Source organism: Dama dama, chromosome 18 (assembly GCF_033118175.1).
Source record: "Dama dama isolate Ldn47 chromosome 18, ASM3311817v1, whole genome shotgun sequence".
Taxonomy (NCBI): domain Eukaryota; kingdom Metazoa; phylum Chordata; class Mammalia; order Artiodactyla; family Cervidae; genus Dama; species Dama dama.
The window spans coordinates 108,133,404-108,147,923 of NC_083698.1; the positions used below are offsets into that span (position 1 = coordinate 108,133,404).

Here is a 14,520-nt window from a genome sequence, read left to right on the forward strand (position 1 = left end):
GAGGATGAAAGCATCCGTCCATATGAAGACTTACACGTGAATTTTCATAGCAGCTTTATTTGCAGTTTTCACAAACTGGAAACACCCGAATTGTCCGAGTTAGCTGAGCAAATGCTGCCTCAGCATCCACTCTGTTGGTGGGGGAGCAGGGGGTAGGGGGCAGTGGGCCTGCAGGGCCCACCTATTCCTATTGTTATTGTTAGGAACAGGGCTCACCTATTCCTATTGTTCCAAGGGGTCCATCTCTCCTTCCTTCAGGGCCCTGGTCTGATCCTTTCTACCCTCTCTGGCCCCCAGCACAGGGTCCCTCCCATTATGTAACAATTAAACATCTCACAATTCTTCAAGTGGAATCACTAGGCTTCTGTTTGCTGTTAAGCGAGGAAGGAGGGTGGAGGGGACGGAGGGTGGGGTAGGGGTGGGGGTGGGCAGAGAGGGTCTTTCCCTACATTCCAGATTTCAGCCTCAGGGAGAAATATCTGACACACACACCTTCCTAAGCGTCCTCATTTTTCCCAGTGCAGGTGGCAGCCATCTCTGGTTTCAGGCCAACTCTGCCAACTCCTTGCAAGTATTAATAGTTACCTGAAACTAACACATCACTCACACTCTTCACCAGCATCTTGTCTGCAACAGATTATCAAGAGATAAAGCCAGGTCTCTGCATTCACCGGCCAATATGAAAGTGACCATTGCCAAGGGTAGAAGCTTTCTTACAGAAACACACACACACACGCATGCACACATACACACACCCCCATAGCATGAAACAAAAATTCCTGTTTTGGAATTTTTATATGATTTCACTGTAATCAAGTGGCAATCTCGAGGCAGGTACAATTATACTTCCCTGGTGGCTCAGATGGTAAAGAATCTGCCGGCAATGCAGGCGACCCCGCTTGGATCCCTGGGTTTTGAAGATCCCCTGGAGAAAGGCATGGTAACCCACTCCAGTAATCTTGCCTGGAGAACGTCATGGACAGAGGAGCCTGGCAGGCTACAGTCCATGGGGTGGCAAAGAGTCAGACACAACTGAGAGACTAACACTTTTTCACTTCAATAACTTTTAGCTTCCATAACAACAACTCAAGGTAAGTATTATCTTCCCGGTTTTACTGATGAGGAAACTGGGGCCTCGAGCGGTTAAGCAAAGTGGCTCAGCTAGTGAGTGGAGAGATCTGAGATTCCAGCTCTGTTCACGCCAAGTCTAAGGACTTGTCTGTCAAATGACAGAGAGTCAGTGGCTTGAAAGGAGTAAGCCCACCTCTGTGCCAATGCACAGGAGGCTCATGGGTCAACCTTCCTGTCCAGTCCCACGGAATTTCCCCAGAGAGACCCTGGCTGGAGATCTAGCAAGAGTGCCTTTGCCTGAATATTCAGAAGAGGGTCCGTTGATGCCGCTGGCCCAGCATTTCTCTGGGGATGAGACAAGCAAGCCGACAGCCACCCTCGGGGCAGAGACCTCAGAGCCTCTGCACGCCGGCGCCTCTTCTCTTCTGCCTCATCTGCCACAGCGAGGAACCCTGGTTAGAGAGCGTGCATGCATGTGTGTCTGTGTGTGACTTGGAGGGACAATGGGGGAGCCTGGTTTAGCAACATCTGTTTTCACTCATTCCAGAAGATTTCTAGCTGCCCACAAAACCATGTATTTGCTTGTTCTCCGTGTGGATTCTGAAGCCAAGGGTAATTCGTACCGGAGCTGCTAATCCTACAAACGGTATTTACATGAATTTCAGGTCCTTTCAGGTGGAGGCCAGGTCCAGGGAACCGCTAACTCCACACCTGCCTTTATTTTCCTGGGAGCAGAAAGGAGGGGTCCACTGGGAGGGGGAGGTCGGCATTCTTCGGCTGCTGCAAAAGAAATTGAGTTTCGTGGGTTTAAGCAAGAAAGGGGGATTTACTGGAAGGAGAGCAAGTGAAAGAGAGATGAACACCCAGGTTAAAGAAGGTCAAGCACTCGGGAAAAGCCGGCTTCTTGGCAGCCAGGACTTGAGGAATGCATGTCTGGATGAGGCTGTGAGTGCGCTTGGCTCCGGCCTCCTCCTCTCCCGGGGTGACTTGGCACCAGAAATCATTCCCAAGAAGAGACAGTCCAATCCCCACCTTGAGTTTCACTTGGTTGGGAGGAGTACCCTGTGACTGCCGCCTCATTGGACCCACAGCAACTGTCATGGATCCAAGTCGCTCACTGCCCCCAACCCGTGGCTGCCTAGGGCTCACACACAAACACCCTTGTCTCCGTGGTCACTGAGGAGAAAGGCCCCAGGGACCACCCTGTGGGTACCACCTGAGCGCTGCCCCACTCCCAACAGGGGGACAATCCAACTGACACCGCACCCGCCCCGCCAGTGTACCATGCCCGGAAGTGGTGTGATAGGGCGGCTGGCCTCTGAATCCAAAAGCGTGACTCATGTTCACTCCCCATCAAGATACCGTCTGAATATTCTATAACCTATGAACTAAGTGATAAATCAGACACCAAAATCCTATACTATTTATGAAACGAAGAATATTTTTAAGGTATGCTTATCTCAGTTGAAGAATTGATGCTTTTGAACTGTGGTATTGGAGAAGACTCTTGAGAGTCCTTTGGATAGCAAGGAGATCCAACCAGTCCATCCTAAAGGAAATCAGTCCTGAATATTCATTAGAAGGACTGATGCTGAAGCTGAAACTCCAATACTTTGGCTATCTGATGTGAAGAACTGACTCATTTGAAAAGCCCCTGAGCTGGAAAAGATCGAGGTTGGGAGGAGAAGGGTACGACAGAGGAAGAGATGGTTGGATGGCATCACTGACTCAATGGACATGAGTTTGAGCAAATTGGGAGATAGTGGAGGACAGAGGAGCCTGGTGTCCTGCAGTTCTTGAGTCGGAAAGAGTCCGACACGACTAACAGCTGAACAACAAGGATGGCCAGGCCCTGCTTCAGTGGCCCAGATTCTCTTAGAATTTGCTAAAAGTTCCTATGTAAACAAGTGATGTTAAATCTTCTCCCCCCATGGAAAGCTTACTTTGGCGTAATGCCACTGGCCTAACCCTGTGGGATGTGATTAGCAAAAAATCCAAAGAAACTTGCTCTTTTCTTTGTGGGGGGGATCTGTTGAAAACGCAGCCTGTGATGTTCAGCACGGGTCCTGAGGACCCAGTGGGAAGAAATTCCTCTCTGGCCCGAGTCCCAGGCATCACTGAGCTCCTCCTGGGAAACGGGTTTATCTTTCAGACTCAGCATCACAGGACGCATTTCCGTTCTCACTCGGGCAGAACTCTGCTGCACAGAATACTGTGGACGCTCACCTTACCCTGGCCTCACCATTGTCCTACCTTTTCCAAAAGCCCAAAGATGCCTTCACATTCCTTTCCCGTCTCGTTTTTTTTTAGTAAGATGGTCGCTCTCCCAGGCACTGGTTGCCTGGGGGCTGGCCGCCTGGCCAGGAGCAGGGTTCTCATCTCCCGCTCAGCCAGCTCCCCATGACCCGCCCTGACCAAGGGGCTGTTCTCAGCGTCCAGCAAAGCTTGCTCCAAACCCACAGGCCCGTCCAGGGCAGCCACCGCCCGGCCCCCCTCGGTAAGGCCAGGCCGAGGCTCCACGTCTGTCCGCTCTACTCTTCGGATGTTTTCAATCACTGATTCCAAAGAGTAGGGCTTTCAGCCGCAGTCAGCAGGGAGGCCAGGAGCCTGTTTACACAAAGCTCGTTTTACAGGTCTGGGCTTGCAGGCCTCAGCGCACTCACTCCCTCTGGGGTCATCGGGCTCCGCAGATGGCTGTGGCCGGGCAGGGACAGGACTCGGGCAGTGGGGGTTCAGCCCAGGCCCTCACCCCGGCCGTCCCCTTCCGCACTTCCGGTTCTGTCAGTAGCAGCCGCCAGGTACTGGGGGGGCCGGGTACTGGGTGTGTGTGTGGCGGGGGGGGGGGTGTTCAGCCCAGGCCCTCACCCCGGCCGTCCCCTTCCGCACTTCCGGTTCCGTGGTGTGTGTGTTGGCGGGGACCGGGGACCGGGGGACCGACCGAGAGGCTCCTCAGGTGCCAGGAGGGATGGGCAGGTGGAACCATGGCGTCCGCCGAAATCCGGGAGGCTCTTCTATGTGCAGATTACCTACCGACAGCCCCCCAGCCCCCCCAGAACGAGAAAGACCGTGTGTCTTCATTGGGGTAACACGTTAAGGACAGAAGACTCACCCCTCTGAACCGTTTTCCAGTGCCCCGGGCATTAAACACCTTGACGTTTTTCGGGGGGCAACCATCACCACCACCACCATCCAGAACCTTCTCACCTTCCCAAACAGAAACTGAGGAACTACATTTTTCTTTTGAGCTACATATTTAAATTCTCTCATTCAACAGGTTTTTTTTAAAATTACAAATCTCTGTGCTTTCTTGAGGGGAACACAGATCTGTAGGGCCCTGGAGGTAGAGACGGGAGGAGGTCTCAGGGAACATGGTGGGGGCGGTCTCCAGGGGCGCAGAGGATCCTGGGACTCACCGGGATGGAGGCGGGGCAGCAGCAGGGTCGGGGAGGGGAGGTTGGGGGAGGGGGAAGGTTGAGGGAGGGCAGGTGGGGGAGGGCTGGGAGGAGGAGTTGGGGGAGAGGGTGGGAGCGTCGGTGGGGATTTCAGAGGGGGTGTTTTCCAGGAGTCAGACAGGCCTGCTACACAGCACATGCGGTTCCCGGTGGTCAGGGGGCGTGGGGGGTGCGGAGAGCTGAGGACGAGAGACGGCCGGGTGAGAGCCCCGCTCTCCAAGCCACAGAGCGGAGACGCAAGTATGTGAGGCGTGTGTGACTCTTCAGAAGGCGCTGGCCCTCGGTCCACCGGCCCCCTGGCCTGACTTCAGACAAATTACAGGCCTGCCCACAAGCACTTTGCTGGGAATCCTGTTTTTCTTCCTGAGACTGAGAAGCAGATTGGCGGGCACATGAGGCAGCAGAGGGCCGGGGGGAGGGAAGTCACCCAGGAGCACAGGCCTATCGCTGAGGCCCGAAATCACCAGTTAATGAGGTGCTGGGGAGCAGGATGAGTTCAGAGAAACCTCTGGAACTCCGGAAGGGCTGCGAGGCCTGGCCCCTCGCCAGGCTCCCCGGACTGGACCCAGCTCCTCGGCCATGGGCAAGTCTCCCTTAATTCCCTGGGAAGGGATTATTCCCACCATACAGCTGGAGAAACTGAGGCACAGAGCAGTGACTTGTCCAGGACACAGCCTAGTGAGGGACCAAGAGAAGATCAGGGTGGAGACCCGGAGCTGGCCCTTAACCCTTGCTCTGCCAGGGGCCTGGACGACCTTGAGTGCGTCCCTTACAGCTAATAACCAGTATTCACACAGCACCTTCTCAGAGGTACTTGTTTGACTTTTACAGCTGCGTAAACAGCTAGAACAGGGCTTCCTGGGTGGTTCAGTGGTAAAGAATCTGCCTGCCAATGCAAGGAGATGCAGGAGACGGGGGTTCCGTCCCTGGGTTGGGAAGATCCCCGGGAGGAGCAAATGGCAACCCACTCCAGTATTCTTGCCTGTGAAATCCCATGGACAGAGGAGCCTGGTGGGCTATGGTTCATGGGGTTGCAGAGTAGGACACGACTGAGCAACTGAGCACCCACGCGAGCATACAGCTGGAACAACAGACGTGATCGAGCTCGTGTCATAGAGCAGGAGACTGAAGTCCAGAGAGGCTGTTTGGCTCATGTTACGGGCTGCCACATGTCTCTCCCAAACTCATATGGGAACCTCAAATGTGCGTACGTGCTAAGTAGCTTCTGTTTTATCTGACTCTGCAACCCCATGGACTGTAGACCGCCAGGCTCCTCTGTGCGTGGGATTCTCCAGGACAGAATACTGGAGTGGGTTGCCAGGCCCTCCTCCAGGGGATCTTCCCCAGCCAGGGATCAAAGCCAAGTCAGGTCTCCTGCGTTGGCAAGTGGGTTCTTTACCACTAGCGCCTCCTGGGAAGACCCAGAACCTCAGAATGTGACTGCATTTGGAGATACAGGGTCTTTAAAGAGGTGATTATGTGAAAATGAGGTTGTTAGGTTGGATTCTAATCCAATATGACTGGTGTCCTTCTAGGAAGAGATTTGGACAGGGGGAACACAGAGAAAAGGCCGTGTGAGGACACAGGGAGAAGACAGCCACCTGCATGCTAGCGGTGCCAGCACCTTGATCTCGGACTTCTGGCCTCTGGAGCTATGAGAGAACAGTTTCCATTATCCTAGCCCCACGCCAACTTGACACACTTTGCTCCCAATTCGCGCCAGATCCTGCTTCTTCCTGACCCCCTTCCTCACAGGTCACTGGGAGTTTGAATGAGGTGACGCAGGGACTATGGTTCTGCGTGTGTGTGATTGCTGCTGGGTGGACTACTGTTACCTTAACTCTTGTGAAATATACCCACATATGCAAATATGTGTGCAGTCTGGTGCAGTGATGAGGAGCAAAAGTTATCAGCCAGGCCCAGTTTGAACCCTGACTGCTGTGTGACCTTGGGCAAGTTGCCTAACCTGTCTGTGTCCAGCTCTCCTTTGCAGCGGCGATAATAAGCTTATCACAATCATGGTGTTATTGTACGTAAGTTTCCCTGGTGGCTCAAGCAGTAAAATTGTCTGCTTGCAATGCTGGAGACCTGGGGTCAGTCCCTGGGTCAGGAAGATCCCCTGGAGAAGGAAACAGCAACCCACTCCAGTACTCTTGCCTGGAAAATTCTGTGGATGGAGGAACCTCAAAGGCTACAATCCACAGGGTCACAGAGTCGGACACGAATGAGTGACTTCACTTTCGTACGTAAGTGAAATGACAGATTCCACTCATACAGAGCCCGGCCTCAAGTCAGTGCATAAAATAAAAACTTCAATGGAAGCATCAACATTGGGGAAAGGAGTGTGAGGTCCTGCAGGCTGGGGGCCAGCTGGACTGCTGACCCCTCCTCTCCTAGGCCTGATGTGGAGCTCTAGGGGTCAGACAGTTGCAGGAAAGACCAGCTGAGCAGGCACAGGGCCCTGGCTTCAGGCAGGGCCTCCCACACCTGGAGACAAGAGTGGCTGAGCTTGACCAGAGAGACCGCCTCCCCCAACAAGCCAGCGGAGAACACAAGAGCATGGCTTTCGGCAAACCCTCTTCTCGACTCACAGGAGGCGAGGCGTTGTGGGCTCAGGGTCTTGCACTGGTTTGCGGTGAGTTTCATGGTAGTTTCTTCAAGTGCTTGGTTTGGATGGAGAGAGCGCAGGACTCTGGCTGTCAGCTGTGGGCAGGAGACCACGTTACCTGGGTCACTGAGGTGGCGGCTGGGGGGGGTGGTACGGGGGTTGGCTGGACACTGAAGTGTGGGTGGGGAGGAGTCGGGAGCTCCTTTTTTTGCGGTTGATTGATTTATTTTTGGCTGTGCTGGCCTCCGTCGCTGCACACAGACTTTATCTGGTTGCGGTGTGCGGGCTTCTAGTTGCGGCGGCTTCTCTTGTTGCAGAGCTCGGGCTTTGGTCGTTTCGGCCCGGGGGCTCAGCAGCCTTGGCTACCGGGCTTCAACGCACAGGCTCAGTAGCTGCGGCCCTTAGGGGAGCTTTGTTGCTCCGAGGCGTGTGGGATCTTCCCGGATCAGGGACGGAACGCGTGTCTCCTGGGTTGGCAGGCAGATTCTTTACCACTGAGCCATCAGGGAGGCCATGGTGGTCTCTTATTCCTGGAAACCCCACTCCCTCCCAGGCCAGGTTCCTCCTTCCCAGTCCCCTGGGGGGGATGTGTGTGTGTGAATGCCCTCCCATCAAGCCCACCCCACCAAGGTGGGCCCACTGCCCTGGAGAGGGCCCACGGTACAGAGAAACTCCGTGAATTCTCCTTGGGGTGAAGAGAGTGGGGGTCCTGGGTTGAGCAGCGCTGTGAGAGTCAGGGGTGGGGGAGTGGATGCTCCCAGGCCTTTCAGCCCTGAAGGCGCCTCCTGTATCCTCCCCCTCCCCTCCTCAGAGCCCACCTGATCAGGCAGCAATCCCCCATTCTTCCAAGCCCCTCAATTTCTCTCTCCATATGGGCTGTGAGGGGTGATGTGCCCCTGCGGTCCAGCCATCCTTTCAGAAGGTCCTCCCCTATGAGATCCCTGAGGCCAAGATTCTCCCCGAGATGCCGACTCAGGGGCCCTGGGTCAGGCTTTGGTGGTGGAGTGGAGCAGACCTTGCTGCCTGGCAGCTCCCCCTGCCCGCCTTCCCCACTTCCCCGCCCAGTCCCCTCCCCAACCCCATCACCTCCTCCGTCCTTACCCCTCCCCCATCACGACCTCCCTCCCCCTGCCCCCTCCCCCACCCCATCACACCCTCCATCCTTGCCCCCCACCCCCGTCCCCTCCTCCACCCCATCACACCCTCCCCCATCACAACCCCCCCTCCCCTTCTCCCCTGGCTGGCCGGGGCAGCACTTCCGGTGGTGGAAACACCTCTTCCCATCCTAGATCCGAGGTGGTGCCTCCCCATGTGGGTCATTGACTTTTCACGTGTGAAACAACGTGGTTGGACTCCACGACCTGCAGGTCCCCTCCAGCCCTGACTTCTCCCAGCAGATGCCTCACCACGTCCCCCTCCACCCTTTGTGGTCGGTTCCTCCAGGGCCTGGGGCGCCCCCACCCACCCACCTATCCCAACAGTCCCTTGGTCACAAAGGGCAGAGAAGTCACTCAGCGCTTGGCTTTTAGGACGTTTATTCCCCACAGTCCTGGGGTGGGCAGAGGGGACTGGCCTTCTCCTTGGGGGAGTGGCTCCTGGTTGCGGCCAGACCTCGGTGGGCAGGTGGGTGGGTGGGCAGTTAGAAGAAGTTGGCCACCCTGCGGAGGGACTGGACGCGCGCGCTGTGGGCCTCCCAGTCGGAGAAGCTGCGGAAGTCGCCCCTCTCCACCAGGTACATGCGGCCCCGGTAGTTGGGCTCCTCGTAGAGAACCCACCTGGGTGGAGGGGGGCAGGGGTCAGGGGCCGGGGCTGACCAGATCCTGTACTTGAAGCCCCACAATCCCCTTGACCCACAGCCGCCACCCCACGCCCCTCCCCGCCCAGACTACATATCCTGGGGCGTCATCAGGCAGCTTGTCATGGCCATGGGTTTACATATCTCTTTTTCAAATTGAAGTCACAGGAGACAAAGGATGAAAGCTCCATGGGTAACGAGCAGAGCCCAGAGCCGGAGGTAGCATCCCCCATGGGCAGCCTCCAGTGACCCCCTCACCCCTCTGAGCCTCGCCCCCTCTTAAGTAAAGAGGGGCCTGAAGTCCCTATAGTCAAATCTTAGCTCCTACCTCCCTGTCTTCTTTTCTAAACAAGTCCCTGGGACTCCCGGGGGTGGGTGGAGGTTGGGGCTCAGGGCTCAGGACACCTTCTACCCAAAGGTATGACTCTGGCCTCACAAAATACAATTTAGCCAGCAAATGGTTGTTTTGGAATTCTACCCCCAGAACCCCAGGTGCCATCAGCTTGGGGCAAACCTGGAATTTTTGAAGGACTTTTGGGTCAGGGCCCAGGACCCAGCAGCCAACATCAGTTATGCCAGGAAAGGTGGGGAGCGTCTTCCTTCAGTCCCTGGCATGACCACCCCTGGCACCCTGACCCTGTGCCTTAAGGGATCCCATAGACGCTGTGACAAGAGCCAGGCTCCTGGGACCCATGTCTTGGGGCTCTTCTCCTGGGGGCTGGGGCTGAGGTCTGGGGAGACCCCCAGCTCCAGAGCAGGGACAGTCTGACTTGGAGCCAAAGGCCTGGCTGTCGTCCTGGCAGGGCCACTCACCGAAGGGTAGGGATAACTTTCTGGGCCTCAGCTTGCTCCTCTGTAAAATGGGGACACACTGTCCACCCAGCCAGGTAGATGGGGAGGAGATGGTCAGCTTGGGTGCACACAGGGGCTGTGAAACTTGGCCCGATGGGCGTGCACAGTGGGCGCACAGCCTGCCTCGGCTGGTGGAAGGAACTGGGCGTGCAGGGAAACCCAGTCAGCCACGTGGTCCACCAGAAGTGAGGTGCATCTCCCCGGGGAGGCCCGCCTAGGGGGGCTGGGCGCTTGGTAGGAGAGAGGTCCAGTGCAGGGTCAGTGAGGGATGGGCAAGTGGGCAGGGTCACCCTGCCCAGAACAGGCTTCCCCCGGCTCAAGCAAACCAGAGCCCAGCCCAATCCTAAAGAATGACTATCTGCAAAGGGCCCCCTGCCCTTTGCAGGGAGGGTGGGCGGGGGCCCTCTGGAGCCCCGTGTCTCCTCAACCTGGCCTTCCTGGGCCAGGGAGGTGGCTGGGGGAGGGAGGGAAAGGGTCTCGGGGCAGGGGACAGGCTGCCCCTCTGCTGGGGGGTCTGACCCACCCTGGCAGGCGGGGACCTGTGGGTGGCAGCCAGGTGGGTTCTACTCACGCTCCGTCCCCGTACGCCTTGATGGCGTTGACACAGTTCTTGGTCCAGCCCCGACTCTGAAGGAAGGGACAGTCTTCCTCGAACTCCAGGCACTGGCCCGTGAAATTGCAGCCCTCGAAGATTTCTAGGCGGAAGTGTTCCCCGTGCTGCGGGTCCCCACCGAGAGTGAGGAAGGGAAGAGGGTGAAGGGAGTGCCCACGTGTGGGTGGGAGCGGAAACTCACCCAGGGCCCCAGGGGCACCCAAGAGCTCCTGGGCTGGAGAGCTAGTGAGTGCCCCCTCCCAGGCCCAACACCCGCCCCTCAGCCCAGAACTTGCAGATAAGATTTGTTTGGATGAAAGGCATCTATTTCTTTAAAAAGATTCAGGGCCTCAAATCAGTCTACTCTCCCCTTTGTTCGACTAAAGAACCCAGGATCCAGAGAGGGCCAGCCCGCCTGGAACAGCGGCCGCCCTCGGACCGGCTTGGGGCATTGGGCTTCCTCCTGCCCAGACACACCACCGCATTCCTGTGCCCATCACCCCCTCAACCCCGCCCCGGGCTGCAGGCCACGGGCAGCTTTTAAAGGATAATATTTTACAAACTGTAACAGAACCTTTTATTAAAACATGAAGCCAAAAATCTAAAACAAATAAGAGATCTCATTTGCTGAAATCCCTGCTGACTCACTGGGCCGAGGACATACCCTCTTAAGAGTCCCCTGTATTTCCAAAAGCCGGAGGCGGGCCAGCTCCCCTTGGGCTCTGGCGCCAGCAGGGGCTGGGTCTACGCCAGAGCTGGCCCCAAAGACAGCTCTTTATGAGAACAGCATTCAAAAGATACCCGGGATAGTTTTCATACAAATAGCATTATGCAAGACCCAGGGCCAGCCATGGCAATTCCTTTTTTCCAAATGTCTGTGATCTGATGGGAAGCGTAAGAAAGTATTCTTACAATCTGAGAGACCGAAACCCAGCTGGGTTTGCAGCCCATGTAGAAAAGAGAGAGGTTGAGGGTTTTCCACTCAGGAGGCCCCTCCCCTGGGGGTCCTCAGATGCTTGTCCAGGGAGGCGCTCCTGCAGACACAAGGCCTGAGATGCCCCATGAGCAGCTCGCCTGGCTTTCTGGAACCAGCTGTGTCCCGCCCTAGCTTCCAGAGCTCACAGCAGGCCGGTTAGGACTTGAACTTGGGCGACTCGTAAGGAATAGGAATGCCCAGTCCCCACACTAGGGACAACCAGACACATACAGTCTTTCGCCGAGGAGGAGTAATGCCCCTCATCATCCGCCCTGTGAAGTGGCAGCTGTCTGCTGGGTCCTGTCCCTTAGTTCCCGCTGCCTGGCCAAGGATACCTAAGCTTCTTCCATCGGCCGCTCCATCGAAGGCTCCCGAAAAGCGCTACAAGGTGACCTGGCTGGTGGACACACCAGGCCCACATGAGCCTTACTTTAGCTGAATGCTTCCCCCATCTGGTTGCAAATCCAAACTTCTGATGTTTCCAATAGCATTTTAAGTGGAAAACTCAGCAAGATTTTGGCATAGGAAATTGAAGCTGATACACGGCTGAAAACGCGGGCATGAAAACTCCCAGGGGCTCTCTGATTCGGTCCCCATGCGCGGGAGCGGCTAGGTCTGTGCGGGGACATCTCGCCGTCTTAAAGATCCCATGGTCTCACCCGTTTCTAAAGCTGGGAGGGTCACCCCCCTCCCAATACCTGTTCCATGTCTTGAGCAGACTCATGGAGCCCTGGATCACTCCAGCAGGAAGCCCCTCAGCCGGCCAGGTGGAGGACCCCGGCCCACTCACCATCCTCACGGGCCGACAGGAGCCCATGTGGTCGTTGTGGCCGTTCCAGCGGTAGAAGTCGGGATAGTCGCCGCGCTCCAGGATGAACTGCTGGCCCCGGAAGTCAGGGTGGTCGAAGCAGACCCAGGCCCCACTCTCCACGCGGACCGAGTTCACCCGGTTCATGAAGCCTCGATCCTGGAAGTTGTCACAGTCCCCGAAGACCTCCAGCTTCCTGCCTGTGAAGTGCTTGCCCTCGTAGAGCGTGATCTAGAGGAGCCAGGTGAGAGGGCAAGGGTCGGGTGCGCCTCTCCTTTCAGTTCCGGGAATGGACACGTGGGGCCCAACAGCCCCACTGAACCCTGAGTCCCCAGGCCCAGATCTGCTGCATACACTAGGTGCTCAACCCTGTCTCTTGATTGGGTGAAAGAACACATGGATGTCAGGTTGAGGTCAGCCACAGTGCCCGGCCATCCCCACCCCAGGGGCCCATGGTTGAGCAGACAAATCTCAGAAGATCCGAGGAGACAGGCACTTCCCCTTTGTCCAGGGGCCCCTGTGAAAACTGGCTCTTTTCAAACTGCCACTGCAGTTTTTAAACTCAGTTTTTGTTCATCTTTAAAAACACAACATCCAAGGAAACACTTCCAAGAGAAAACACTTCACTCAGGACTCGCCATTATAACCAAATACTCAGTTTTCAGAAAGTCAGGTTGCTGGCATCCATCTGCTTCACCGGACAGACTGGATCCAACAGAGCCAAGTCAGGGCCCAGCGCGGGATTAACAGCTCAAAAGCAGGTTTTTTCAATGTAGCCCCGTCCCTTTGTGCCCTAGGCCACCCCTCCGGGTGACATGCATGTGTTAGATCTGGAGCTTTTCTAACCCAGTGGTCAGTTCAGACACCGTGTGCCATGGTGATGTAGCACTGAAGGGTGTCCTCAAACTGAACACCGTGAACCAGATGATAACTAGACCTATTGATGATCATCTGGTAAGGGATAAAAATATCCAGTCACTGCCTCATACACCGGAAACTAACCCAATCTTGTCAGTCAATTGTACTTCAAAAAAAAAAAACAAAACAAAAACATGAACCATATCAACCTCAAACTCACTCCCTTTCTGCAGAGGAACCTAACATTCCAACCATTCGATAACTCTTCAGGGGCTTCCCTGGTGACTCAGATGGTAAAGAGTCTGCCTCTGCAATGCAGAAGACCTGGGTTTGATCCCTGGGTGGGGAAGGTCCCCTGAAGAAGGGAATGACAACCCACTCCAATATTCTTGCCTGGAGAATCCCATGGACAGAGGAGCCTGGTGGGCTACAGTCCACAGGGCCACAAAGAGTCAGACACAACTGAACAACTAATACTTTGGGCTCCTAGAAGGGGCCTGGCAAAGTAACGCTACCTGGGCCGAGTGACGGCAGTCGTCATGTATGTGTGCTGTCACTGATGGTACGACTGCCTCTCTGGGCCCCTCGGCGTTAAGTGAAGCCACAGGCTTTGGCCAAAGGGACGTGTGGGGACTCAGAAGCTCTGAGAACTCCTCATTTCTCCTCTCTCCCTCTGCCTCTGCCGCTGTCAGGGTGTCGCTCTGCAGCACAGAGGGAAGAGCGGGGAGGTCCAAGTTTACCCTCCTTCCTGCACAAGTCTCTTTGAGGGCTCTCCCCACCCCCAGATATTCAAGGACAACTTGTCACCCACAGAATTCGGCGGCCCCCTCAGATCTGAATGGTTGTGCAGATAACTAATCCCAAGTGCCCCTGGGCAGATTCTGAGGAAGGAGCAGCCACATTAGAACAGCCTCAGGGAAAGAAGCAGGGGCCCAGGGCCTGAAAGGCAAGGCAGGGGTCCCCCACTGCAACCCAGGCACCCCTCACAGCTCACTACCCTGCCTGCTCCTCGCTGGGGGTGGAGGTTGGGGCCCCAGAGCCAGCGCTTGCTGGAGGGGCTAGAAGGGGTGATGGGGGTACTTCCTAACCCCCACATCACAGAGGCCCTCAGCCAGGGCCAGGCTACCCTGGGGTTGTCAGATGCAAAGGGCACGAAGCAGCAATTTGCCACCCTCCACCCCCAGCCCCCGTCCAGAGCATCAAGAGCCACGGAAGGGGGTTCTGGGCCCCGCCCTGGGCCCGGCGGTTACCTCGGGCACTCACCTTCCCGGAGCGCTGCGCCATGATGCACCTTGAGCGCCTGGAGTGCGGGTCCGCGGGCGTGCAGGGGGCCCCAGATATAGCGGGCGGCGCCCTGCTGGCTCAGCGCCGCCCCGACAAAAGATTTGCTGGGCCGGCTGGTTAGTGCTGTCGGGCGTGCTAAGCCCGCAAGGGGCCGCCCGGCCGGTGGGACTCGCCCCGCCCCCGTCTGGGGGGGTCTCCCCGGTGCTCACGGGGGTCACCGAGCC

At 56.5% G+C, this 14,520-nt stretch overlaps 1 protein-coding gene across 1 annotated transcript; it reads right to left on the minus strand.

Moving 5' to 3' along the window:
- Nucleotides 1-8,687: 8,687 nt before the first annotated feature.
- CRYGN (crystallin gamma N) lies at nucleotides 8,688-14,296 on the minus strand. Its single transcript, XM_061166576.1, has 5 exons — nucleotides 14,276-14,296; nucleotides 13,528-13,713; nucleotides 12,137-12,385; nucleotides 10,350-10,495; nucleotides 8,688-8,906 (listed from the first exon to the last, which is right to left on the minus strand). The coding sequence occupies exons 1-5, from the start codon at nucleotides 14,294-14,296 to the stop codon at nucleotides 8,771-8,773; spliced, it is 738 nt and encodes a 245-aa protein (XP_061022559.1). The 3' UTR covers nucleotides 8,688-8,770.
- Between the last annotated feature and the right edge of the window lie 224 nt (nucleotides 14,297-14,520).

Bases quoted from the DNA above. Each gene is read 5' to 3' on its own strand.
- CRYGN (XM_061166576.1), bottom strand. From the start codon at position 14,296: ATGGCGCAGCGCTCCGGGAAG. The intron at 13,714-14,275 runs GTGAGTGCCCGA...TCTGTGCTGCAG, and splicing joins TGGCGCAGCGCTCCGGGAAG to AGCGACACCCTGACAGCGGC. The intron at 8,907-10,349 runs GTGAGTAGAACC...CCCTCCACCCAG, and splicing joins AAGGCGTACGGGGACGGAGC to GTGGGTTCTCTACGAGGAGC.